The sequence below is a fragment of the Malassezia vespertilionis genome, chromosome 1 (assembly GCF_029542925.1).
Source record: "Malassezia vespertilionis chromosome 1, complete sequence".
Taxonomy (NCBI): domain Eukaryota; kingdom Fungi; phylum Basidiomycota; class Malasseziomycetes; order Malasseziales; family Malasseziaceae; genus Malassezia; species Malassezia vespertilionis.
In genome coordinates this window covers 1,357,725-1,383,845 of record NC_079247.1, presented here as the reverse complement: position 1 = coordinate 1,383,845, position 26,121 = coordinate 1,357,725, and the positions used below count along the sequence as shown (strand labels likewise).

General features: G+C 52.2%; 15 protein-coding genes across 15 annotated transcripts; 8 read left to right on the top strand and 7 right to left on the bottom strand.

Annotated features, from left to right (window-relative positions):
* Positions 1-250: 250 nt before the first annotated feature.
* MVES1_000752 (uncharacterized protein) lies at positions 251-1,597 on the top strand (the record flags this gene model as incomplete). Its single annotated transcript, XM_056205608.1, has 1 exon — positions 251-1,597. One exon carries the CDS (start codon positions 251-253, stop codon positions 1,595-1,597), a length of 1,347 nt encoding a protein of 448 aa, XP_056061583.1.
* Positions 1,598-1,915: 318 nt separating this feature from the next.
* Positions 1,916-2,920, bottom strand: MVES1_000751 (uncharacterized protein; the record flags this gene model as incomplete). The annotated part of the gene is made up of 1 exon (XM_056205607.1): positions 1,916-2,920. The coding sequence occupies one exon, from the start codon at positions 2,918-2,920 to the stop codon at positions 1,916-1,918; it is 1,005 nt and encodes a 334-aa protein (XP_056061582.1).
* Positions 2,921-3,205: 285 nt separating this feature from the next.
* On the bottom strand, positions 3,206-4,210 carry MVES1_000750 (uncharacterized protein; the record flags this gene model as incomplete). Its single annotated transcript, XM_056205606.1, has 1 exon — positions 3,206-4,210. The coding sequence occupies one exon, from the start codon at positions 4,208-4,210 to the stop codon at positions 3,206-3,208; it is 1,005 nt and encodes a 334-aa protein (XP_056061581.1).
* A 217-nt stretch (positions 4,211-4,427) lies between these two features.
* MVES1_000749 (uncharacterized protein) lies at positions 4,428-5,468 on the bottom strand (the record flags this gene model as incomplete). Its single annotated transcript, XM_056205605.1, has 1 exon — positions 4,428-5,468. The coding sequence occupies one exon, from the start codon at positions 5,466-5,468 to the stop codon at positions 4,428-4,430; it is 1,041 nt and encodes a 346-aa protein (XP_056061580.1).
* Positions 5,469-5,838: 370 nt separating this feature from the next.
* MVES1_000748 (uncharacterized protein) lies at positions 5,839-7,023 on the top strand (the record flags this gene model as incomplete). Its single annotated transcript, XM_056205604.1, has 1 exon — positions 5,839-7,023. One exon carries the CDS (start codon positions 5,839-5,841, stop codon positions 7,021-7,023), a length of 1,185 nt encoding a protein of 394 aa, XP_056061579.1.
* Positions 7,024-7,198: 175 nt separating this feature from the next.
* Positions 7,199-7,972, top strand: MVES1_000747 (E2 ubiquitin-conjugating enzyme; the record flags this gene model as incomplete). Its single annotated transcript, XM_056205603.1, has 4 exons — positions 7,199-7,297; positions 7,324-7,485; positions 7,512-7,832; positions 7,859-7,972. 4 exons carry the CDS (start codon positions 7,199-7,201, stop codon positions 7,970-7,972), a joined length of 696 nt encoding a protein of 231 aa, XP_056061578.1.
* Positions 7,973-8,125: 153 nt separating this feature from the next.
* Positions 8,126-8,551, bottom strand: MVES1_000746 (uncharacterized protein; the record flags this gene model as incomplete). Its single annotated transcript, XM_056205602.1, has 3 exons — positions 8,126-8,337; positions 8,366-8,508; positions 8,535-8,551. 3 exons carry the CDS (start codon positions 8,549-8,551, stop codon positions 8,126-8,128), a joined length of 372 nt encoding a protein of 123 aa, XP_056061577.1.
* Positions 8,552-8,679: 128 nt separating this feature from the next.
* MVES1_000745 (peptide-methionine (S)-S-oxide reductase) lies at positions 8,680-9,246 on the top strand (the record flags this gene model as incomplete). Its single annotated transcript, XM_056205601.1, has 1 exon — positions 8,680-9,246. The coding sequence occupies one exon, from the start codon at positions 8,680-8,682 to the stop codon at positions 9,244-9,246; it is 567 nt and encodes a 188-aa protein (XP_056061576.1).
* Positions 9,247-9,627: 381 nt separating this feature from the next.
* Positions 9,628-11,915, bottom strand: MVES1_000744 (uncharacterized protein; the record flags this gene model as incomplete). The annotated part of the gene is made up of 3 exons (XM_056205600.1): positions 9,628-11,691; positions 11,719-11,805; positions 11,835-11,915. The coding sequence occupies 3 exons, from the start codon at positions 11,913-11,915 to the stop codon at positions 9,628-9,630; spliced, it is 2,232 nt and encodes a 743-aa protein (XP_056061575.1).
* A 176-nt stretch (positions 11,916-12,091) lies between these two features.
* MVES1_000743 (uncharacterized protein) lies at positions 12,092-13,063 on the top strand (the record flags this gene model as incomplete). Its single annotated transcript, XM_056205599.1, has 1 exon — positions 12,092-13,063. The coding sequence occupies one exon, from the start codon at positions 12,092-12,094 to the stop codon at positions 13,061-13,063; it is 972 nt and encodes a 323-aa protein (XP_056061574.1).
* A 658-nt stretch (positions 13,064-13,721) lies between these two features.
* Positions 13,722-15,118, bottom strand: MVES1_000742 (uncharacterized protein; the record flags this gene model as incomplete). Its single annotated transcript, XM_056205598.1, has 3 exons — positions 13,722-14,720; positions 14,961-14,967; positions 15,111-15,118. 3 exons carry the CDS (start codon positions 15,116-15,118, stop codon positions 13,722-13,724), a joined length of 1,014 nt encoding a protein of 337 aa, XP_056061573.1.
* A 1,296-nt stretch (positions 15,119-16,414) lies between these two features.
* Positions 16,415-18,031, top strand: MVES1_000741 (uncharacterized protein; the record flags this gene model as incomplete). The annotated part of the gene is made up of 2 exons (XM_056205597.1): positions 16,415-16,733; positions 16,764-18,031. 2 exons carry the CDS (start codon positions 16,415-16,417, stop codon positions 18,029-18,031), a joined length of 1,587 nt encoding a protein of 528 aa, XP_056061572.1.
* Positions 18,032-19,218: 1,187 nt separating this feature from the next.
* Positions 19,219-21,199, bottom strand: MVES1_000740 (uncharacterized protein; the record flags this gene model as incomplete). The annotated part of the gene is made up of 2 exons (XM_056205596.1): positions 19,219-21,036; positions 21,071-21,199. 2 exons carry the CDS (start codon positions 21,197-21,199, stop codon positions 19,219-19,221), a joined length of 1,947 nt encoding a protein of 648 aa, XP_056061571.1.
* A 797-nt stretch (positions 21,200-21,996) lies between these two features.
* On the top strand, positions 21,997-22,494 carry MRM2 (methylene-fatty-acyl-phospholipid synthase; the record flags this gene model as incomplete). Its single annotated transcript, XM_056205595.1, has 1 exon — positions 21,997-22,494. One exon carries the CDS (start codon positions 21,997-21,999, stop codon positions 22,492-22,494), a length of 498 nt encoding a protein of 165 aa, XP_056061570.1.
* A 1,330-nt stretch (positions 22,495-23,824) lies between these two features.
* On the top strand, positions 23,825-26,101 carry MVES1_000738 (uncharacterized protein; the record flags this gene model as incomplete). Its single annotated transcript, XM_056205594.1, has 1 exon — positions 23,825-26,101. One exon carries the CDS (start codon positions 23,825-23,827, stop codon positions 26,099-26,101), a length of 2,277 nt encoding a protein of 758 aa, XP_056061569.1.
* Positions 26,102-26,121: the final 20 nt, after the last annotated feature.

Genomic DNA, 26,121 nt, shown 5'->3' with positions numbered 1-26,121 from the left:
CCGCCAGGTATTGCACGGAAGGACAACCCAGTCCGCCCGCACCGATCACGAGTACTTTTGCATGCTTCAGTTTTGTCTGCGCTTGCACGCCAAAGCCTGGCAAAATCAGCTGCCGGCTGTACCGTGCAACTTCTTCCACCTGCAACGCCATGAACCTTTTTGGAGCGCACAGCCTCCACAATATGACACGTGTGCATAACACGTGCGATCTGTGCGAGTCGGCGTCTTGGAGAAGGGCACCGACCACACCATGGAGCGCTTTGCGGAGCTGGCCGCCGATATACGCATCCAAACTTTTGCAGCATCCGTTGCGCTGATACAAATGGTGTATCAGCTATTTGCATCTACTTTGTATGCTGGCAAATCGGACGAGCAGATGCGGAAGCGCTCTTGGATTATCACGACCTTCTCTGCTTTCCTAGTGTCCTGCGTCTCTCTTCCGTACGTGTTCGATCTGCTCTATTCTGGAATGTTATGGACGGAAGTGACGCCACATCGCGAATTGATTGCGGACCCGCTGACCATGTTTTTCACGGCTTACCTCGCCTCTGATTTAGGCGTCGGGATGTTGTGCTATCGCAAGTTTGTCAATGTGTCGAGCGGGTGGGTTCACCATAGCGTGTACATTGTGCTATGTCTGATCCTGCTCCGCAACCGGTGGACGAATTGTTTTGCTACAGGGTTAATTATGGAGGTTCCGACGTGGATCATGGGGATAGGTGCCTTGAATCCGAAGCTGCGCTCCTACTGGGCATTCACCCTCTCTTTTGTGCTGACCCGCATTGTATTCCACGCTATTGTCATCTACTCTTTGGTACTTCCCACGGGCCGCTATGTAAATGCAGCGCTGCCAAGCTTTGGACCGCTTATCATTTGTTCACTTGCTTTTCCCATGCACGTTGTATGGGCGTACAAGAGCATTCGCAGCCTTATCCGGCGCATGCACAAGCTGTCTGCACAGGCAAAAGAGCTTGAGTTGGAGCGCAAGGCTGCAATTGAGGAAGCAACTCGCATGCTGGACTCGGCAGATAGTCTCCAGCAGCAGCAGGGGATTTACCAGCTCAGCCAGACACTCGGAACCGGGACCAGGGCAGAGCCCGAGGTGCGCGCACGCGCGCGCGCGCTCGTTTCCAACGCCGTATACAAGCTTTGGCACAATGCGCCAGAGGCTTGGCGGAAATCATACTCGGAAGAGATTGAGCAGTGCAAGCAGCAAGGTTTGGACGTGGCGAGCATGCCGAGGAGTACATTGGTCCGACGCGCGCTTGGGCGGCATTTGCTGGACCGCAGCAAGCGCGGCCACAATATCCCCGCGGTGAACGAGGACGACGAAGATGACCTGGAAGACTGGATGTCGGTCACGTCGATGAATGGACCGGCGCCTGCGCACCAAATTCCCAGAGGGGGGCGCAAAGTGTCTTTGGGGAAAGGAATCAATATCAGTATGCCGCGCGAGTTGGAGCCGCTTTTGAACGGGCAGAATTACATTGTGAGCGAGTTCCCTGTCGAGCGCGAAAGAGGCACGCGGCGTCAAAGGATCGTGGGAGAGATGCGCCGCAGGCTAGAAGTGGCACGCCGCGATATGGTAGTTTTTTGATTCATGTATTTATTATGACGCGCGCATGGGTATGTAGCGCAACAATGTATTGTATGAGCGTAGCGGACGCGTATGTATGACAATCGCGGCGCCAACAGTATCCACACATGTCTGGGGATGCTACATACAACGTGCTTTAATATATGCCGCCGGTGAGAATGATTGTGTTTCCTGGCTGCAGTCACGAGACATGCCTTTATCTTCGCAGCTTCGCTTGCCACGCCAAGTGGCGTAGTGTGGCATCACGGCCTTTCAAGCACACACGACAAAGTACATCAAGTAATACATTTTAAAACGCAAACGTATCTATCGGCTAGTTTAAGGGTGAATAAACGTGCCTCGCTGAAGGTTCTCTTCGTAGCCTTCGATGCGATTGCCCGTAGTGCCAAACAGGGTATCCCATACACGAGACTGTTTCCCGTAGTTGTACGAATCCTTCCAGCCATGACGGTGGTGAAGATCGTGGTCCTCTTCAACAAGTTCTAGGTTTAATGGACGCAGCCAAGGGCCAGTCAGAAGAGTGCCATAGTGCAAGCGGATACCGCTGTGGCCGTGAAGCTGAATGGAAATGTGAATAAGAACCCAGACGGACAACACATCGTAAGGGATGGGGAATGTAAACCAACTCAGCAAAGGTGCGCCAACAATGTCAACAACTTCTTGTATCTCGTCCGCGTAGCCAAGAAGAAGCGCAGTAGGGTGCTTCGTCGTGTGATGAAGACGGTGGAATACCCATGCACTTTCAGCTTCATGGCAGAGGCGATGGAACCAGTAGTAGTAAAAGTCTTCAACCAAGGTAAATATAAACAGCTGGAATGGGAACCAAATCGTCAGCTTGGGCGCTTCAGCAGGGTTGTATGTGAGAAGAACCATGCCGAGCGGACGCAAGGACAAGGCACTGATGGCCTCGACTGCGATTTTCGCGGCCATATTGTACGGAATCGTATCACGGCCAACACCCGAGTCCAGGTAGCCGTACCGCAAAGCAAGTCTGTTCAGGTAATTGACAAACACCGCTGCAAAGAAGATCGTATAGGTAAAAAACATGACAAAGATGGTCCAGTGATTTGGCATCTGAGTATCCACATAATGGTAGTACAAGTAGCGTACTGTAAATGGGAGCATCGCAAATGGAAGCAGGTAAAGCGCCTGGTTCCACTCGTCAAATACAGGCAACTTGTCATCAGGGCCAGGCTTGTGGCATTCTTCTGGCGAAGGTGGCAAAAGCTGGACCAAAGCAACGATACGGTGCAAAATGGAAAGGTTTCGCTCCTTCTTCCAACCGTCGACGTTAGGTGCTGGTCTGTTGCGCGCAGATGACATGATGAGGGAAAACGGAGTTTGACTGGCACAGGTTTTAAATGAGCTTAGCGCTCATGTGAAATTTGTTTACTGAACTAGCGACGTAAAATGACTGGACTGAAATGAAAGCGCGTGTCGCAGCACGCGAGATAATGTGGATAACCGCCTTTCACGGGCAAGATTGTGCACATCATTGCCACAGCCACGTGGCACAGCGCGGCTTGGCGGGGAGAGTCGCTTGCACGCGTCCAGTAAAGGCTCACGAAATGTATTTCATAGAAAAAATGTTGCAGTATATATCAAGTTTTACGGACTAATAAACGTGCCCCACTGAAGGTTTTCTTCGTAGCCTTCGATGCGATCGCCCGTAGTGCCAAACAGGGTATCCCATACACGAGACTGTTTCCCGTAGTTGTACGAATCCTTCCAGCCATGACGGTGGTGAAGATCGTGGTCCTCTTCAACAAGTTCTAGGTTTAATGGACGCAGCCAAGGGCCAGTCAGAAGAGTGCCATAGTGCAAGCGGATACCGCTGTGGCCGTGAAGCTGAATGGAAATGTGAATAAGAACCCAGACGGACAACACATCGTAAGGGATGGGGAATGTAAACCAACTCAGCAAAGGTGCACCAACAATGTCAATGACTTCTTGTATCTCGTCCGCGTAGCTGAGGAGGAGTGCGGTAGGGTGCTTCGTCGTGTGATGAAGACGGTGGACTTTCCATGCACTCTCAGCTTCATGGCAAAGGCGATGGAACCAGTAGTAGTTAAAGTCCTCAATCAGTGTAAATATAAACAGCTGGAATGGGAACCAAATCGTCAGCTTGGGCGCTTCAGCAGGGTTGTATGTGAGAAGAACCATGCCGAGCGGACGCAAAGACAGGGCACTGATGGCCTCAATGGAGAGTTTCGATACCATACTGTAAGAGATAGTATCACGGCCAACACCCGAGTCCAGGTAGCCGTACTTGAGCGCAAGCCGGTTCAAAAAGCGGACAAACACCGCTGCAAAGAACACCGTATAGGTAAAGAACATGACAAAGATGGTCCAGTGATTTGGCATCTGAGTATCCACATAATGGTAGTACAAGTAGCGTACTGTAAATGGGAGCATCGCAAATGGAAGCAGGTAAAGCGCCTGGTTCCACTCGTCAAATACAGGCAACTTGTCATCAGGGCCAGGCTTGTGGCATTCTTCGGCACTGGGGGGCAAAAAATTGAGCCATGCAACCAGACGATGAACAGGAGAAAGATTTCGCTCCTTCTTCCATCCGTCGACGTTAGGCGCCGGTCTGTTGCGTTTAGCAGACATGGTGAGACGTAAGGCTTTCGCAGGTCTGGGTCGGGGTTTTCAATTAATGCACGCGTGAAAATGCATTGGGCTGAGATGTACCCACGCGCGTACATCGCCGGGTAAATTTTACGTAATTTCATTGGCTCTGCAAATAAAACACGCGTATCACGCATCTTAAGATATCGTATCTACACGTTTGAACACGTGGTAATGCATTGCGCTGGACCATAATGGGCTATAGTAAGAGGGTGCCAACGAGCGCAAACGCGGCAAGGAAGACGGAGCGCACGTCAGGAGCCCACAAGTTGGCGGCATGATCTGCCATTGAAAGAGACGGAAAACCAGTACTTGTGGGTTTGTTCTTAACGGTGGCAGCAGGGGTAACGGAGGTTGGCGCTTGAGATGTAGCTTGAGATGTAGTGGAAGATGTTGTGGATGTGCTGGACTTGCTTTTCGACGACGACTTTAAATTGCTTTTCGACAGATTTGACTTGATCAGCGGATTATTCCATGTGACGTTTCGGAACGGTTGTTTCAGCGAGCCATGCAGCTTGGTCGACTGGAATGGAGAGCATTTGTTAATCGGTTGCGGCGCCTTGGGTGGTGGTACCTTGATACCGGGTAGCAAGGTCTGCGACTGCAAAAATGTGGAGACAACACCATTATCGGTGTACAGTCCTACCACGTCTGCGTCGGCACCCTCGCACGACTCGAAGACATCGGGCTGATCAGGGCCTGTGGGCATGTTAAAGTTGCAGCCCAACTCGTCGTACGTGTTCTTGCAATATTCGTACGCCAGATCACTATCCATGCACGCCCGGAAACAATAGGTTTTATCGTCCATAAAGCTCATCCATTCGTGCACCTGCTCAAACCCGCGGCCGAATGCAGTGGAGAAGACGAGACCACCAATGGGATTCCCAAGGCCGTCCTGCCCGTGAGGATCAAGTTCGCCGCCACCGCCTTGTGCACTAATGTGCATATTTGCAAAGTTACCCGTGCCGCTCACCTGTACATAATGCGGCGTGCGTACATAGTGTACGCTTTTAAGTGTTCCAGGAGGAATTAGTCGTGTCCCACGACCGCTCTTGGTGCAATAACTTACAACGTGGCGCTCAGCTTCACCAATGCCCACAGTTTCGGGTCCGGACGGGGCCCACAGGCAAAAATCTTTAGCCGAGTTAAAGTACACATTTTGGCAGTCGGAGTTTGGGTTGTCTCCAGTTCCGCACGCGTTTGTGCCCTCCTGTTGCTGCTCGGACTTTTGCGGAAGCATCGAAGGCTTCGGTACATATGTAGTCGAGTAGGGATACGTATCAGCAGCTACTACACTTAGGAGTGCGAGCAACACCCATGGGGAGCACCGTACGAGCAATGCGCCTCCATACTGCATCGCTCTACAATTGTGAAGTGCTGCGCAGCAAATGGGTCTGCCTAGACCTCCACTGGCATTGGCATGTGATGTACCACGTGTGTACACGTGGTACATCGGGGTATTGTGAGCACCTCAAGTGATGCACAAAGCACGACATTTGCGCACGGACAGCGCACTTTGCCCGGCCTAATGAATGCTGACGCGATCGGACGGGCACGGCACAGACTTATATAGGGCGGTCGCGTACCCACCTCCGTTTCCCAGCTTTGCCATGACAACTGAACTCGTGCAAATTCCAGCGTGGACTCCGCCTGCGGAGACCAAAAAGGAGGACCTTGACTGGGCGCCACTGCATACTCTCGACCTGTCTAAAATCCAAGGCGAAGATTTTGACCAGGTGCCCCAGGATGTTGTGGAGCAAGTCGGCGAGGCGTTTTCCAAGGACGGGTTCATGTACGCCGTGAACCACGGCCTTACCCACGAACAGGTCCTGCGTCAGTTTGCGATTGGCCAGTATGCATTCAACAATGTTTCGGAAGAGGAGAAAAAGCGCTGTGTTGCGGATATGGTCAATGCAGGAAGTTTTGTCGGGTACAAGCCGATGGGCCACTGGCAGCTGCAGGGGGTCAAGGATCGGATTGAGCAGTTAAACTTTGGCTCGCAGACGTTTACCCCTGCCAAGCGCGAGCGTTTTCCAGTGCAGATGCAGTCACTGATGGACGAGATTCACGAATTTGCGCGTTACAACCATGACGTGATTTTGCGCAAAGTCCTTGCGGTGCTTTCTTTGGTGCTCAAGCTACCTGTGCAAACTTTGTGGAACCTCTCTGCGGATCACGAGAAAGGCCTTGATCTTTTGCGCTATGCGCTGTATCGCACCCCGCCGAAAGAGGACGACACGACGCTCAATGGTGTGCGGCTCCAGGGCCACACCGACTTTAATTCGGTTTCGATCCTTTGGTCCCAGCCGATCACTTCGCTTGAGGTGCTCATGCCTGATGATGTTTGGCGCACCGTGCGCTACCGGCCAAACGCGATTGTGCTGAACATGGGCGATGCCATTCACTTTCTCTCTGGCGGTTTCCTCAAGCCGACGATTCACCGTGTTGTTGCGCCGCCGGAAGATCAGGCACACTACGACCGGCTCGGGTTGTTTTACTTTGCGCTGTTTAACGACGATGTCGAGCTCAAGCCGCTGACTGACTCGCCGGTAGTGCGCAAGGCGCACGAGTCGCGTAACTTTTGGGACGAATGTAAGCGCAATGGCCTGCCAATCCCGACTGCGGGCGAGTGGGAGCGCATGCGTGTGCGTGCCTATGGGCAGGGAGGCCAAAAGAAAGGTTCCGATGGCCACGATCACGTAAAGATTGCTGGTGTCGATGTGACATTGTACAACGATACTAAGAACTCGAACAAGCGTGCCCACATCAACAGCTCCCAGCCGATTACAGTATAAACTTATTTGATACGATTTTTGCTACGTTGCCTCCAACAGGCATTTTCATGAGCAGCCTCAACGCTGCTGTACAATACATAGCTCGTCTGTAGCAATCCATTGACTTACTCCAAGCTCAAGTGGAGGTTTGCGCATGTTGCTTGGGTCCGCCACCGCTAGTGGGCCATCCCTTGTAATGAGCCATAAGAATGCGTCCGCGGTCAAGCGGATCATGTCTGAGCTGAAAGAGCTGGGTGAGGATAAAGATTCCGGATACGCTGCGCACCCCAGCGAGGTATGTTGCCGTACCGCTCATCGCAGGATAATATTTTCGAGTGGCATTTTACGCTTCGCGGCCCACAAAATACCGAGTTTGAGCGTGGTGTTTACCACGGCAAGATCCTGCTACCGACAGAATATCCTTTTCGACCACCCGACGTTGTATTTCTTACACCTAATGGTCGCTGGGAAGTGAATACCAAAGTATGTGTGCATTTGAACTTACCCAGATCTGCTTGACCTTTACAGGTTTCCACGAAGAATTTTGGCAGCCAGCCTGGGGAATACGTACTGCGCTGTTAGGACTGCAGTCGCTCATGGCATCCAAAGCAGATGAATCGGCCGCAGGCGCCGTCGTGATGGCACCGGAGGACAGGGAGGAACTCGCTGAGCAGTACGTCAACATTGCCGACTTACTCAGGTCGTCCGCATGGACATGCAACGTCTGCCAGGTACAGAATCACGCGCTGCTAGCACACAAGCATGCGATAGACGAAAATGAGGCAATAAAAGCGCCTGTGTCAAGCGAGAGCGAAGCGGCGGCAGAAGATGTGCGTAAAAGTGAGTTGGAGCACAGCATGTGCGTCTCAAAGACGAGCGCGCACGCGGCTGCGAGTATGTATGCGACGCCATCTACGAGCTTGCCCGAGTCTCCCTCTGTGCAAGAGCCGGCGCCCACACCTATGCCTGAGCCTGAGCTAAATGTGTCGCATGGCAGCATTGCTTCGGTGTACGAGACGCGGATCCAATACTATACACGTGTCGTGACCATGCTGGAGACGACGATGGGCGCCCTTTGTGTGCTGCTCATAATACTTGTACTGAAGAACCTATAGAATATCTACTACTTGCGCCCCTTGCGGCGCCCTCCCGTGTTCCCTTGTTTCTTGCGCAGGCCCGCAGGAATCCACTCGTCCTCTGGCTTTTGCGGCGCTGCGGCTTGGCCGGTAGCGAGTTTTTCTTGCGCGGCAGCAATTTCCTCAGGGCTAATCTCCTCACCTGCACGAATCCGAGCTACGAGATCGGCAGGCAATGCAACACGGCGAACATTTGTTTCTGTTGTCAGCGTGTGGCTCACACGTACGGAACCCAGGCGCGCCGCGGCCAATTCCCGTTTGCGGATCGTACGCACCACCGCCCGGCTTTGACGATGGCAGAGTCAGCCGAGAGTATGCAAACCATGCGCCCGCAATTATGGCGATCGTGCAAATAATAGTAGGCAAGGGACTGGGTAAGGACGCATTGCCACGTACATAGCAGCCGAATCCATCGTCGCAAAACGCGTTGCTATGTGGAGGCTTCTTTGCTTCGTACATGTCCTTGTGGCGTCGTGCACTTTGTCCCGCGCGTACACTTCGACTCCCGACACCAGTCATCGAGCGCTTTGCTTTCCACACGATGTCCACATCTACTCCGGCCAGCACTGAGACAGCCACCTTTGCGAATGGCTGTTTCTGGGGCACTGAATATATTTTTCGCAAGTACTTTGGCGACAAAGGCCTCATTCACGCCGAAGTAGGCTACATTGGCGGAAACCACAAGTTTGCAAACCCGAGTTACGAGCAGGTATGCACCGGTAAGACCGGGCATGCCGAGGCGTCACTGCTTGCGTTTGATCCGAGCCGCGTGAGCTACGCAGAATTGGTCGAGTTTTTCTACCGCACGCACGACCCGACGCAGGCCAACGGTCAAGGACCCGATATTGGTACACAGTACCGCAGTGCCCTGTTTCCGCACACACCTGAACAGGAGCAAACTGCAAAGCGCGTCACCGAAGCAGTCCAAGCGCAGCACTTTGACCCGAAAGGCACGCGCATCGTGACGACAATTGAACCGCGCCCTGTTTCTGATTTGTACGTCCTATTCCTACTAACGCAAAGCTTCAAAGCCGAGCCGTACCACCAAGCCTATCTGTCGAACAACCCCAGCGGCTATCACTGCCCGACGCACCGCCTCTGGTGGTGAGCGCTTGGGCCATCGCACGTGACACGTCACGGGCAGCGCGCAAGTGCGTCCCTCCTGTACCGTGATGGCAGTGCGACCGGTTGTTGGCACGGGACTTGGTGCGTAGTGCACAGTATCTAATATGTAGCGTCCTTCTGCACAATCATATCTGTGGCGGGTGTGCTTATTCTCGCCGTATTTGGCTACGGGTTCTCGCACAACTGGCCTGCGTTTATGGGCTCGACCGACGACCCTGTGGACGGCAAAGCTGCAGGGATGACGTGCTATGCCGCGGCGCTTATATACCTAGCCTCCGCGCTCTTTTGCGGCTGCCAACTAGGCGTCCACCAGCGCTACCAGAGAATCCAAATTTAGCAATGCTAGCGTGAATGGTATGCAACTCTAGATGTGCAACTCCGAGGGGGTCACTTTTAGGAAATGGTATCGATCCGGCGTGTGAGAGGGACTAAGTTTGGGCGAAAGTGGCAAAGGCGCGTCGGATGTTAATGACGAAAGCAGCCTGTTCCGCAAATGTTCCACGCGCTCCTGTGCATTGTCATCGGTGTGCAAGCCAACGAGGACACCAGTGAGCTGCAAGAGGTACGGCCGGAGTTCCTTGGGCCGTACCTCGATTTGGTCCGCTTGTGGCCCATGTCGTGGACTCACAAACGGCGGTGAAAACCGTGCGAGTTCGTCGATATGCGCAATAGCGGCGAGAAGCCACCGGCTGATCGGGAGAAGAACGCGGTCGCGGAACGAGAGAAGCAGTGCGCGCTGGATATCTAGGCGCGGTACGTTTATCGCTGAAGGCAAGGGAAGCTCCATTTCCGGCACATCCTCTATCGATGCGGATGAGCTGGTGGCGATATCGCTGAGCACAGGCGACCCATGCTCCCAATGCATCTCGTCCTCCCCCGCATGCCTCCGCGCCGATACGCGCTCTTTCGCACCGTGTGGGCCTGCATCTGTGCGTAGCATGGACCTCTCCATTGTATCTGCCATGTACCGCACGCACGACTCCAACGGGAAGATTGCGGCGTGTAGGAAAGGAATAATGGTCTCATAGTACATCCGCCAAGCGCCGACGACACCTTGTAGCAGCGCGAGTCCCTCGAGATGATGAAGCCTTGCATTGATGCCGAGCGTGCTTGTTCGGCAGAATTTTGCCCATGTTTCCTCGAGGACGTAGGGAGTGGCGGGCCCTTGCGACACCATTAGCTGGCGCACATAGAGCTCCGCCCACTCGTTGACCACTTCGATCGGCATGCCGACCGGCTCACCGTTAAACAACGGGAACAGGCGCAAACAGATGCCCTGCCACAGAGTGTCGGGCGGGCCTTCGCTAGACATGTCCTGTGTGCTGCACTGTGTGCCTTGAAGCAGGGAGGTGTGTGAAAAGAGACTTTGAGCGAATGCACTCACGTTGCTCAACGTATTCTGCGAGGCGCTGGCCGATGGTGCCGTACTAGACATGGAATACACACTGGCAGCGCTGCCTTTGTGAGCCAGTACAGGCGAAGTGACCGCACCGCTGGATGACTGCGTATCTGCGCCGCTCGTGCGGAGGCTAATGATCGGTCCAGGCAGGTGCAGTCGCGAGCCACCTCCAAAAGAGTACGTGCGGCTGCCTGAGCGGGTTTCAGTCGTGTCCAAAGCACGCGACTGTGTGCCCAACGGGGGCGAAACAGCCTCCCCAATATCCATTGCGTCGCCCACGCCACGTACAGGATCCCACTTTTCTATGGAACGTAGCATCACGGATGTGTCGTACAAATGCATGTTCCGTGGCGGTTGCGGCACGCCTGAAGCATGCGCCCGTGCGCCTAGCGGCAAAGACAAGGAAGTGCCGCCCGCAAACCCAGGCAATGAGATTCCCGCGCCTTGCTTCGCGCGGTTCGGACTTGGAGATGTGCGCAGATGATACCATGGCGAAGCTTTACCTTCGATATGCGCTTTCGATGGGCTGAACGTAATCGATGGTTGTGGGGAAATGCGTGCGTCAGGCAGTACATCCTGTACTGACTCTGCAGTAGCCTTGCTTAATCTCGCGCCATCATTCTTTAGGATGTATGTGTCGTACAAGGCCTGAGTACCTTGCAGACCAGCTTTTTTAACCATAAGCTGGAGAACAGGACCTGCTGCAAGCGTAACAGAGCGAGCGCGACGCTGTTGCATATCGCATACGATGCTGAGCGGCGCACTGCGCAGAAGCAACAGGGAGTGCGTGATTTTATCCACCACACTCGCACTCGCGACAACAGCAATGTGTGAAGCGCTACCACGCTCAATCCACGGAACTACAAAAGCGTCGATCGAGGCCGCGGCATGCACGTCCAAGTCCGAGCACTCGCGCATCACAGCTTTCCATTGATGCAAGAGCACGTTCTCGGCAGGCTTGCCGACGTACTCGATACTTACTTCGTCCAGCAACTCGGACCTTATACTCGGAATGGATGTACGGTGTGCCTAGCGTAAGGAGCGTCAGCTACTTACCACCAGTGTTTCCGCGACGCGGTTCGACGCTGGATCCGTGGCAGCATACACAAAAGCAAAATGCGCCTCGTCCACGACATTCGCGCTCTGAAATGGTCAGTATTCTGATGCCGTACCATACAAAGCTCCTCCAGCCTATTATCACTCGCTTGCACCATTTGCGAAGCGCGAACCAGCGTCACATACAAGCCGCCCATGGCGGAAGATACGTATGGCGGCGGGCGTTCGTGCACGTGCCATGTGGCGCTGCGCCTCCACGCGTTGTTCTTCCACTTCCAACACCTGGTCGGTACGGATGCTGCGCCGTGGAAAGAGTCTGCATAGCAGCGAGCGGCGCGGAGAGCACCTACCGGTAACTCCTACGCACACACGCATGCATGGCTCCGTGCAGCCGCGTGTGGAGCTGGATGAGGCCGCGTGCACGACGCCGCCACAGCGCCCTGTCGGGGCGCTTAGTCCGAGCCGCGCGGTGAATGCACCAGCAGGCTTTGTGGCAAGCACGCCAACTACTTTGCCTCGTGCAAATGTGCAACAAAATATTGCCGGTGTACAGCGCAGCCCGTTAATGCGTATACCTTTTCGCCACAATGCTGAAGCACGGCCCACCGCTAAATTTGACGAAAACGCTGCCAAGACAACGCCACTCTTGACATTCGCATCTTTTCCGGAAGCACAGGAAAATATACCATTTTTACAGCCATCCGTTACACGCAGTCGGAGCTTAAAATCGTACTTTACGCGCATCGGCCGCGGTAAGCCGCGCGAAGTGCTGCCCGCTGTGGAACAAGCGCCACTGCCCAAAACCAACTCTGCGGAATTTTCAGGACTGCACTCTTTTGAGCATGTTCCGCGAAATACATCGCAAGAAGAACTTAACACGGTGCTTATGCATGGCTCGCATGCCGTCAGGCGGCGGCAGCACGCGCTTGGCACACGTACGTCATCTCTGCGAAAGGATATCGCACACAAACAAAGCGCGAGCATATCTGCGCCTCCTCAAAGCGCTGAAGCGCCGGACCTGTTGCGCTTTGCACTGCCAAGCAGTGCGCCGCTTGCAGACCTACACTTGCCTGCGAATGACGCGACAAAAATGTACGCACCACTGCGCGCGCGGCATGACGAGCACGCCAAGCCTACCACTAACACGGATTTTCCACGCAAACGCGCCACAGAGTCAGTCCGCTCTATGCACTCTGTACGCGATTCGATACCCAATATCCACAACGTGGACGCCGAACGCCAGCCGCACTATGAACACACAAGCTCCCTTTATGGCGAGGCTTATTTGCGGAGCCAGCGCGCGAGTATCGTCTCCTTCACGCTTAGCGATCCTGTCTACGGCTAGGCACATGTACGGCTAGGTTCAACGCTCGCATACTTGGCGTTGCTACATAGTTTTTCTGCAGCCATTTGTGCAAGTACAATATTAGCCAAATTCTTGACCATCATGAAAGTCGCCCGACGTGTTGTTAGTCAAGGAGTATACCTGTCGAATTATGTATAAGATATCACTAAGCTGTATATGTGCACAGCAATGATCTGGCTTCATGTGATTAGCACTGATGCGAACAGCAAAGCAGCGCGGCCACGACTATGCGAGTTTTTGCTCGTCGGGCACATGCTTTTTTTGTTCGGACACCACCTGCTCAGCCTATGGTTAGCAGCAAAGTTACGCACAACGTCTGTCAAAGTCCGGCCAGGCGCCATAGCGCTGCCCAAAGGAATCTTTAATTAGTATAGCCTCGAACACATACACGTTCCGTATGCCCAAGTCGGCTCATGTAAACGGCCGCAGTGAGCCACAAACCCCATCCCTGCATGTAAGAAAGCTGTATTGACGTACTGCCACACCTAACAAGCCAAGCACTGAGGCGCGATGAAGATAATCGAGAAAGGACCAAGGCGGACGAGGTGCCATGGCGCGGTAGGAGAATAGCCGCGCGGTGTGGCGACGTCCTCCACATGCATCCGACCTGCGATGCCTCCACAAAAAAAGGTCTGTGCTAGAGTACCGCTATCTTTTCTTGCGCTGTGCTATCGATCAGACACATCGTTGCTGTGCTGCAGAACCCTTCGCGGAAAGGCTTCTCGGGATAATAATCGCGGCCGTCAACGGATAATAGAATTTCCGATCCAACGGTAGCCATGTTCAGCATCCAAATCCTGCTGGACTCTCCGTGGCCATCGTCAATTGTACACAAGCGCCGCTGGCATGCATGCTCCGGCAATGTATCTTGAGCATAGGAGTCAAAAAATGAATACATCCCTGCTCCATACACGTAAATATCTTGACAATTTTCAATGTGCAACCCCACAGCGCGATCCTCCTGTTCCTGATTGTATGCGCCTTGTGAATCATAGCGCTTTGCACAGTCTGGGTCGGGGTAAGATTTGCTGCGCACTTCGCACACTGATGCAGGTGCAAAGTGCTGTCCTTGAAAGTAGGGTGACTCTGTCTGGATCATGGCGAGTATCACATTGTGTGCGTTTACCAAGGAGTATTGGTAAAGCAGCTGGTGCTCGCTGGCAGTACCGTACATCCAAACGGGGCCTTGTGATTCAATAAGCACACCACGACCACTGAGAATGTTGAGCTGCTCTGGCGCGCCTTGGTCTAATTCATGATCGGCCGTCCAAATCCAGACGTTTTGAAAATACCCGCTGCTTTTCTTGGTCAGGTGGAGATTCAAAAAGCTCGCCCGTGGAAGCTCGTGCAAAGGCTTGTCTTTCCCGCACGTATCCAACTCCAAGTTTGTGCCTTGCGTTCCGCCGATGCGGATGTGTGTGTCAAACATGGCCACCGAGCCCTGCGTTTTTTCGCGTACGTTCCATTCCACCACGACCGCACCTGCCGCAGGGCCCCGCGTCGTGAAAATCAAATCGCAGATCACTAAATCACCTACTTCGCCAGGCGAGCCAACACGAATTACAGGGCGCGGTTTCTGCGCATCGTCAAACATGATGCCTGTGCCGACAAACATCGACTGCGCCTCACCGACAAGCTTGGTGCCAATAGGAATGTGCAATGTATCTCGGAGAAGGTACACTCCGTAAGGAACTGGTGTTAATGGATGGTCAAACACGTACCGTAAATCACAGATCCAACATGCTTAATCAAAGTAGCTTGTAGCGCCACTGTGTCGTTGGTAACGCCATCACCTTTTGCGCCTTCGGTGCGGACACTGATAATCGAGGGCGCAGGCACCGATGCAACTGAGGTTAGCGGCTGCAAAGCAACGTACACTGGGGCTTTTCTTGACCAAACCACCGCCCTTGTGGATCAACAAGACCACTTGGCCGCTTTGGAGACGGATTCGGGAAACCAGCATAAAATGCGCCACTAGCATTGTCTATGACCTTCAGTCCTTCCCACTGTTTGGTCCCTGCAGTACTGGGGCATTTCAGCCAAAATGAAATGTGCTCCTTGGAGGAGTTCGACGCGAGTAATGGTGTCTGCCCCATTTCTTGGACAATTGCAGGCACATTTTCGATATGGAAGGCGTCGAGAACAAGACGGCCCGTGTAGGCGAGCTCCAGCTGTACTGCAACCTGTGTTTCTCGCACGTACCAATCGGACAAGATCAGCGATCCCACTCCCTGTTTGTCTGGTAGCATCCCGAGCATTTCCAGCCCGACTTGACAGTGTTCAATATCAATATCCATGTATGTCCACGCCCAGTTCCAGTGTTGACATATAGCGGTTTTGCACTGGCGAAAGCGCGCATTGCGCACGGTGAATTGCTGGTTTCCGAGCCACGCGCCGAATCGGCCGCCTGTAAACGACAAATCCGACATGAACCCACCGCTTCCGTTCTCCATAAATACACCTTGTTGCTGTGTATTACCGCCAATTCTCATTTCAAAATGGATATTCGATAGACCGGTCGATTGGCTTACTTGATGGTGGATGCCCGTCCCTGTATGCTGCGGCATTTCTGTAAGGTCAATGACCAGGTTGGCCACGGAGCGAAAAAAGTTGTTCTGCGGAATATACCAATTGCGACCCCCCGGTTCATACGGATTCTCGTCAATCACGGCAATTCCTTCGAAATGTGGGAACGGAACGAGTGTTGGTCGGTCCATTGGGTCGCCAAGAATATGCGTGTTATAATATGCAATGATTGGGCGCGAAACACGGTATCTTCCAGGAGGAAGGTAGACCAACGCAGGAGCTACAGTAGAGCTATCCGCCTTGCTCCCAGTACGCTCGGCATCCTGGATGGCCCTGTTGATGGCAGCTGTATCATCCGCGTGGCCACTGCGATCAGTAAGAGCAATACGTACTCTCCTACAGCGCCGTAATCACGCACGTTTCTAAATACGGGATAAAGATGTGCATTATGGTGATATGGTGCCTTATGTCAGCGGTTTGGCGCACGCACGATGCCGTCTCGAGCCACGCTTGCCTCCCAATATGTGCTTGGCATTGTGACGCGGTGCATGTGGAGAAGTTGCGAACTCGATTTATAATCCTCCTGGTCCCGGTTGTCCGTTATTGCTACCCGTCATGTCGTATTGGAAATTGGACGTCGGCCCATTGTTGCGCTATGATAATGTGGACAATAGAGGAATATACCATGCTTTTGTGCTAATAGTAGTTGAGCATGCTCCTGGCGCAGCTCCTATGCCACCACCGTTGCAATACGCGCCGTTTAAGTGTGATGCTGGCAGTGTAGGAGAAGCCTGCGGCTCTTCCATGCAGAGCGATCCACTCGCGCTTTGGACCTACCATGACGAAGAGAATATGGAACACACTTTCTGGCGCTACAAAATTGAGCTCTCGGTTCTGGAAGTGTCTCAGGTGGTAGCATACGAAATTGATGGGGTAACTGAACAAGCCAATTTCCACGTACCTGCAAGTGAACAAAACTTCCGCTGGGCCTCGCACTCGTGCAATGGATTCAGCAGTAGTATTGACCCTACTGAGTGGAATGGCGCGGATCCATTGTGGAATGATATGCTGGCGGAACACAAAAAGAACCCGTTCCATATTGTTATGGGCGGTGGGGACCAAAGTATGTCGACGTGAACTCAATTAACATCAGTATACAATGATAAAATTGTACAGGAGGCAGAAATTGCTCCTATTTTTTCGTCCGAGACTAACCACGCCAACAAGTCGCCGTTGACGCCTGAAATTGCTACTGCCATTGATAGGTTTCTCTTCCGCAACTATACAAAGTGGTTTGGAAGTGGCACATTTTCCCAAGCAGCAGCTTACATTCCTATGGTCAATATGTTGGATGATCACGACCTTATTGACGGGTTTGGCACGTACCCAGACGATCTCATGAAGTCACCCGTATTCAATGCAATCGGCAGTCGCGGCTACTTTTTCTACCTCCTCTTCCAAATGTTTATGAACGACGAGGTGGATGGAGTGAGCAATGAGGATACGTCGGATCCTAACCCCTCTCCTTTTTCGTCCTTAATTATTGGCGGACCAGGTGCCTACATTCCTTTCCCAACCCACAATTTGTTGGTAAAGCTGGGCCCTAAGCAGTACATGCTTTTGCTGGATTGCCGTGCGCAACGCAAGCTGACGCAAGTGTGTGCATTGGACACGTACAAGCGCTGCTTCCGGGAGCTTCGTGCATTGCCGCCTACCGCACAGCATGTAATCATTCAGTTGGGTGTCCCATTGGCATATCCCCGCATGGTCTTTCTTGAAAACATTCTAACAAGCCGATTCAACCCCATTATTTATCTTATCAAGAAACTCTTACCGTCATTCACAAACAACTTCAATGGCCAAGTCGAGTTGCTCGATGACTTGAACGATCACTGGTGTGCGGCAAAGCACAAACACGAAAGGAATGTACTTATTGAGCGTCTCCAAGAAGTGGCATTGAAGCAAAAGCTTCGGATTACCTTCATTAGTGGCGATGTGCACGCAGGCGGATGTGGTTACTTTTACACGGCAATGAATACATCTCCCGCCAAGGACCACCGGTACATGTTGGCGATGATCACAAGTGCTATTGTTAATGCCCCGCCTCCAGGCCCGGTCCTAAAACTGATCAACACACTTGCTGTAAAGAAGCACCGCAGCTTGTTCTCCATTAATACAAGGGAACGCATGCTGCCCATGTTCAAGAACAATCCAGATGGGAGCAAGCAGAGTAATAAATACATAATCGGTGCACGCAATTGGTGCGCTGTCGATTACATGGAGGATTCCAACGAACTGAAATTTGACCTTCGCGTGGAAAAGAGCAAGGGATCAAGCGAGGTAGATGTGTACACTGTCAAGGCACCTCCGCCGCTTTTCAGTAAAAAACGGTTCGGGCACCGTGCGAAAGACAATCAGTAGTTCAAGACCAAAACGAATGCAGTGTAGGCGTGTTTTTAGATGCATATTGAAGTTTCGCAGGACTAGGAGACGCTGATTTTATGCGCTTGCGTGGAGTTTGGGGATAGCGAGTGTCCTTTACTTGCTGCGAACTGGTGCAGTCGTTTGTACTCTCTCGTTTCACAGTTGATGAAAAGGATGGCTCGCGCTTTGCTTGTACGTGTTGGAGCATGACCTTGATATTATCTTTTCGTGCACTCAGGGGGTATATCATGTTCTCGTTCGAGTTTCCCACTCGCCCGACTTCTTGAGGCACCTTGTAGCAGTCCAACGGGCAGCAATACGGCTTTAAAAGTCGGGTAATGCTCTCAAACGATTCACTTGCGGCTTCATTGATGCCTAGCCACGTCTGTATCGATTCCTGATCAGATAGAATGACGGGCATACGCGCATGCAAAAAACTTAACTGCTTGCTGGCTTGTGTAGTGATAATGGTGAAAACTTGTATGAGTCTGTTGCCCGCCTTAGATGGTATAGTAGTCCATAAGCCTGCAAGCGGTACCAATTGGCGTGTCTGCCCGTCCATTGTCTTGCGCCCTTTACCTGTCTTGGTCATGCCCACGAAGTGTGCAATGCGCTTGGATTGGCCTGGTGCCATGCCTTGAAAGTGCACTTTTTGCCACTCGTAATAGCCTTGGCAAAATAGAATGCATCGGCGGGTCCGCAGCAAGTCGCGCCAAATAGATTTGGGTTGCAAAATAGTGTCATCGCGCGAATTAATGACAAGATGGCTGTCTTGTTGTGAAGGGACCAGTTCTTTCATGGGGATTCCCCAGCGCATGGTATCCAACCTTATGGCACTATTGCGTCCAGGTCGCCCATACATGACTGGATAGCAAGTTTGGGGAGCCACGTTATATGTGGGGAGGTAGTCCTGCAATGAATTTACATATTCCGTCTCGGCTGTTTGCGGGAGAAGCTCACCGAGTGCTTCGATGAACTCCGCATACGTGAGCCCATTTGCGAAACGGCCGCACATGATAACCAGCGACTAGCCCCGTGCGTCTCCACATATCTGATTTTCTTAGGCACAACTGCTACGAACCTGTAGTACGACCAAAACGATGACGAGAAAGGGAGTACACAATGGCGGACCACATCAGGCAGAGAATTAAATACTGGGAATCAGACAGAGTGCATAATTTTCATTATTTCGATGATTTAAAGGTGCTGTCAATAGTGTAGAGTTGTTCTTTCTTGATGGATTTGTTGAAAAGGACGTACCGCTTGAAGTAGTAGGGGAGCTGGCGAAGCTGGTAACCGGCAAATTTAGTAGTGGGTATGCTAAACACAAGGTCCAGTTCTTCCAAAGTGAGCGCCTTGGTTTCTGGAAGGAACAAGAACGTGAGGATCCACAAAATGACACACCAACCGGCGTAAAATCCGAAGGCGCCTTGGCTTGTCATAGCACCTCGCATAGCGAACCAGGTCACTGCGAGAAGAGAGTTGAAGAACCAAAGCACTGCAGTTGCATACGTCATACCAACCTCGCGAATGTACAAAGGGAAAGCCTCTGCACAATAGGTGAAGGGAACTGGTCCGAACCCAGGCGAGTAAAACATTGCGTAGAAGTAAATGCCGAACAAAACCACACCGAGTCTGCCACTGTAGTAGTCGATCCAGAAAGAGAAACCAGTAATTAAGAGGAAAATTGCCATGAACGGCAGTGTTAGGAGCAGCAAGCTGCGGCGACCAAATGTATCGATCGTGTACCAAGCGGGAATGGCAAAGAGGAAATTAATCATACCAAAGCCCCAGCTGCCAAGCAATGCATTCATGTTGTCCTTACTCGTAATGTTATCGCCTACAACCATTCTCCTGGCGTCGGTGATAATAGAACTCGAGTAGTAAGCAATCACATTCACACCACAGAATTGCTGACCAAACATGACAATCGTGGCGCCGATCGTAGCACGCAGGTTGCGGGGAACAGTGAAGAGCTCCATAAAAGGGAAAATGTTATTCTTGGTCTTCCGCATATTATTCTCTTCTACCAGCATGCAATGTGCTAGGTAAAGATCGCGCGCGGCAAAAAGCGGTTTGGTGCGCAAGCGCAAGAACGAGTTCATAGCCTTACGGTACTTGTTCTTTCCCATCAGCCAACGCGGTGACTCAGGACAAAGGTATACTTGGGCCATGACAAACAGTGCCGGGATACCGGCACTCCCTAGCATGAGACGCCAGTTGAGTCCATGAATGTTGCCGTTGCCGTTGTTAGGATCTTTGACCTTGAACAACGCAAGATCGGCGGCGTAACCAAGCATGATACCAAACGCAGTCCATGTCTGCCATTGCATCGTAAGCGCACCACGAATAGGTGCGGGAGTACATTCGGCAGCGTAGACAGGGACAGTAGCCGACTTGGGACCAATACCCAGACCGAGAATAAGACGCGAGACAAACAAGTGCTCCCAAGAATTAGTCACACCCTGCCAGATACAAGTAGCAAAACTGACGAACGAGGTAATAAAAATAGTACCGCGACGACCGAATACAACGTTCAGCGGCTTGGTCAACCATACACCACAGAATGCGCAGGCAATGTATGGCGCAGCAGCGACCAAACCTTGCAGCCAATTGTCCCTATCAGTCGTTCCACCAATACCAAATTGTTGAGGGAAAAACAACAGCGCACCATTGATCACCGACTCGTCGGCACCTTGCACTGCAGCAGCGACACTGCAGCAGCATGCGAGCCAATACAGCAAAAAAGGCTGAGACCACCGGTGCTCTTTTTCATATAGAAGATCTGCGCGATCCTCATCGGTAAGCAGCGAAATTGATTCAAAATCACCGGTACTCTGCGCCTGAATGCAAAGGGCGCCTTTCAAAAAGAGATCGCGATACTCTTCCAGGCCCTTCTCCGTCACGAACTTGTCCACGTCGGATTGGATGTTCTCAAAGGAGAGACCAAGGAGGGGATTGGCAAGCTGCACATTTACAGAGTGCTCCAGCTTGTTATTATCCTGTTGAGTAAGAACATCCACGCCATCAACGTACCTCGCCAGCCTCCTTCAACACAGCCTCGCGTGTACTAAACAACGTTTCATTTTGGTCGCGTTTACTGTCATGTCCCTGTTTCTTGTCGGCAAAGTGCAGGACAGAGGGTTCCTCTGGTACGGCTGACATGCTGGCAAGCCAATGTCCGCACGTTACGTTTGATGTTGACAAAGGTTTACCTACCCTTGGGTTGTTGGATTCCGCTGCACTGGATACACCCCCTATTTTACCGCGCAGTTTGCGTTCGCGCAATATGGGCGAAAATTGTATTGACATTGTTGCGTGGGGAAAGACTTTGAAAACACCATGTGATTGGTGGGTTTAACTTTCTGTACTTGGCACACGACGAATGATCATGCGACGTTCTTCGCGCAGCATACCAAAGAAAACCCTGCTTGTAACTATCCAATCCAAATACGCGGGTGCGCAACTGACTGCATAATTATCTGCGGAGTTCCATGAAACCCAGCAAAAGTGGCGAACCTGCCAGACGGCGCACATGAACCGAAGAGCAACACCAGTGATGATCTGGGACAATCTAAGGCATGCCCAGGGCTGGGGCATTGTGCGCCAAAACGTTAACGCCAACTGTCTGCGAAAATGCATGGGGTATGTAGTGTTGGGTCGGTATGCCTCAAGCCAAACCAAAGGGTCTGGGAAATGTGCGTTTTTCTGTGTGTTGACATGCAGATCTTCGGCGTCAACAAAGAGACCAAGTAGGTACACCTGCTAACTGACAGCAGTATGTGCGGAAAAGAAAGACAGACGGGGCGGGATATGTATCGCGCTCAGCTTATAAGCTCGTCCAGTTAGCAAAAAAATACCCCATCTTTCATCCAGGTCGTACGGTAGTAGACCTGGGGGCGGCACCGGGCGGATGGAGTCAAGCAGCATTGCAGGTATGCCCTTCGCTCCATATCTTTGCCATGGACCGGCTTCCATTGCAAGTATCAGTGCCGCAAATTACTTTTCTGCAAGGTGATTTTACCGAGTCGGCTATGCGGGATCGTTTGCAGGAAGACATTGTGGAGAAGCTCGACATACCGAACACAAGCGAGACGAAGGTGGATATTGTGCTCAGCGATATGATGGCAAATACAACGGGAAATTCAATTCGCGACGCGCAGGCCTCATTGGATCTTTGTGCTGTTGCCTTTGAGTTCTGCCAGAGGATGCTACGGCCTATGCCAAAAGCCGAGGAGCGCACAGGAGCGCGTACAATGGATTCTCTTTTGACTTCTGTCTTTGTGTGCAAGTACTTTATGAGTGAGGATGCAAACATCTTCCGTAAACAAGTCTTGGAACCCAACTTTCTGGCCGTGCGCGCCGAGAAAATGGACGCGAGTCGGTCGGAAAGTCGGGAACAATATTGGGTATGCCTTGGCTATCGCGGGCCAACTATGAACCAAGCTGGATATGTATGATAGCTACGTGCCCTTCCAGTTCTGCGTTGTGTGCCGAAGGGAATAACCGCAAGCCGTCCGCATGACTACGATTCTGCCACACTGCTAGCTGTGTTTCGACAGTGCGCCAGCGTAGATGCCGAGCATTAAGCGCCTCCAAAAACATGTTGTACGTATCTGGGTTCCGAATCGTGCTGGAGATGATGGCAAAAGACGCATTTGGGTCCCAGTCCCCTCCGTCTCTTGGCATCCGATCAGCACTTCCACTCCCTTGCAATGCAGCACGTATGGTATCCGATAAAGGACCCACCAATGCAGGATCATATACCACGTCAGCGGCAAGGATGCTTGTCGCATTGCATTGCTTCAGAAATGCAAGCGATTCGTCGTGCCCTTCTGCCACTTCGATCCAGTTCAGAGACTTTATATGCAGTTTTGGTGCCTTTAAAAAATTATCTTTGACTGTGAGCAAGGGGCGGTCATGTACATACTTAATGCAGTTGTCTCTTGCAATCTCTCCAAAACATTGCCGCCGACGTCTGTCAGGTATAAGGATGTTTTCGTGTTGCGTTCGCCCAAAAAAAGCCGTGCACATAGCATACCAAGGAAACCCGCCCCACTTCCAAGTTCTAGTATCGTGTGCCCGCTAAATCTGCGTTGATTTTGAACAATATAAGCACCAAGGCGCAAGCTGAGTGAGAATATGCAGCACCTACCTGGCCTCCCTGTGTGTCAGCCTGGTACTGTTGATCGGCGTACCATGTCTTTAATCCGGTCGTTCCTTGTGATATCGCGACGCCTTCTTCGCGAAGCACAACAGAGTCGCAAACTCCCAAAAGTGAATGTGAGTTACCAGCCTCTACTGGAAAGTATTGGCGCTTGAAGATCGATCGTGGCGCCGAGACGCCGACGACAGTATCTCTTTCCGTAGGGATGCTAATGAGCTCGACATAGCGCTGCAAAATTCCTTCTTCGACTGCCCAATCCTGCTGCTGAACTCGAATCACACTCTCGTCCTCCTCGCCACAGTCCGCTAGTGCCCGCTCGGAGCGTGCGACCAACTGTTTTAGAAAGGCACGGTCGTATTCTTCCGATGGCATGGTAGAAGCAGTTTCAAACAATGTAGCATATAAACCATCCTGTGCTGCGATGAGTGAAGATTGTGACGGCCATGTAAAGTGGGAAGAGTGCGGCGGAATGCGCGCTTGCGTTTGCAAGAAGAGCAAGGTCTGTGCACGTTTCCCAACGTGCAGTGCCATGAAACTCAATCAGTGGAGGCTCGGCGCGTGAATTTGCAAGAATCGAGCGATTTTTTTTAGCAGCGTGCATCGAATTTTGCTCCAACCCCGCCATGGGTGCAGGCCAGTCTGCGGAAGCGCCGCAAGAGACGGAGGAAGCATTTGTGGACTACTATGCACTTTTGGAGGTGGAACAAACAGATGTGGTAGAGCAGATCCGTAAATCTTATCGCAAGCTTGCATTGCGGTTTCATCCCGACAAGAACCCAGGAGATGAAGAGGCCGCGAATAAGAAGTTTTCCAAGCTGCAAGAAGCGTACGAGGTCCTAAGCGATGATACGGAGCGCGCATGGTATGATCAGAATCGCGAAAGGCTCATGCATGGTGGCACTGATGAGGACGACGGGGACGAAACGGATATCGATGCAAAGTTCAAGTTCTTCCGCTCGGGCGGCGCTCCACCCAAAGCAACGTCTGCAGCACCTGGCATTGGTGTGTCACACCTGCTACGATTCTATGAACCAAATATTGCCAAAGATCTGAGCGATGCTGACTCGTCTTTCTACGGGACGTATCGCCGCCTCTTTAAGCGACTCGCTGAAGAAGACCGCATCGCTGCGCCGTATCCTGGCGAGGCGCACGAAGGTGGCTTTTCTGACCCTGATCGCGATGATGAGTTGTGGTACCCAAGTTTTGGCGACATGAACACCCCATACACATCTTCTGGCACGCACGGCGACAATGTGCGCAAATTTTATCAATTCTGGACACAATTTTCCAGCCGCAAAAGCTTTTCTTGGAAGGATAAGTACGATCTTCGCGATGCACCGGACAGGCGTGTAAAACGCATGATTGAGAAAGACAACAAACGCGCTCGTGATGCAGCGCGCCGCGAATATAACGAAACTATCCGTGGTCTTGCTGTATTCATCCGGCGTCGAGACCCTCGGTACAAGGCATTCCAGGCAGAGCAGAGCCAATCAAACAGCCAAGAAACGTCTGCAGATGCAAAGGCGCGCCGCGAAGCCGAGGTTAAGAAGCGACTGCAGGAAAAGCGTGCTCAAGCAGCGACGTTCGAGGCGCAAAACTGGCAGAAGGCGAATGCACCTGAGGATGATTGGGCGTCGGACTTTACCAGTGGGGAGTCGCATGGCGACAATGAAGCGCTACATGATATGACGGCTGTTGAGGGCGAGCATGCGTTCAGCGATGAGGAGCTGCTTTTTGATTGTGTCGCGTGCAGCAAACGATTCCAGTCGCGTGCCGCATGGGAGAATCACGAGCGCGGCAAGAAGCACAAGAAGGAAATGCAGCGACTTCAGCGCGAAATGCGCGAGGATGATCTGGCACTTTGCGATGATTTGGAAGAGATGCGAATCGAGACGGACGATGCAGCTGAGCTCGAGCCAGACGACCCGGTCATTCCCCCCCTGCGAAAAAAAGACAAGAAGAAGAAGAAATTGGAACGCAAGTTTCGCGCTACATTGCACGAGGATAAAGACTCTGATGGCGCACAAGAGTTTACAGAGGCGCCGTCTTCCGAGCCTAATACGGGTCCAACGGCCTGTGCGCTGTTTAAAAATCTGCCTCATGTCGCCACGTTGCCAAAGAACCCTGAGCGCCCGCCCGGCTCGTTTGACGTGTTTGGCTACGGCTCGCTCATCTTTAAGCCCCCACCACACGTCATTGGATACACACCGGGCTATATTGAAGGATTCTCGCGTCGATTTGCGCAGCATTCAATCGATCACCGTGGCACTCCAGAAAATCCCGGCCGTGTTGTCACATTGGTAAAAGCGAGTGATTGGTTGGCATTACCAGGTGCAGATTTACCTCCGGAAGCCGACATTGTCTGGGGCATCAGCTACACGATTGATCCTGTGCACGCCGAAGAAGTGCGTGCATACTTGGACCACCGCGAAAAGAATGGCTATACACCGATGACTGCACCCATATGGGACATTCTAGACGGAAATCCCGTTATGCTTATGCCGGAAGCGCTGGTCTACGTTGGGTTGCCGGAAAATGAGGCATTTATCGGGCCCGAGCCACTTGATGCCCTGGCAGAGCGCATCTATACAAGCCAGGGTCCAAGCGGACGAAACGATGAATATTTATTTCGTCTTGCCGAGGCAGTGCGAGCACTAACACCAAACAGTGCAGATAATTACCTTTTTTCCTTGGAGGAAAAAGTGGCGGCACTGCAAGCAAAAGGCGCCGCGCCCGATACCAAGACTGACAAAAAACGTGCGGGCGACAAATTCAACGCGAAATGCAATGTGTGCAACGCTCGCTTTGCATCGCGCTCCAAGTTGTTCGCGCATGTCCGCGAGGAAGGACACGCATCTGCTATACCCCAGCCGAAAAAAAATACAAAGAAACGCAAATAGACGCACACTGTACATGTAGT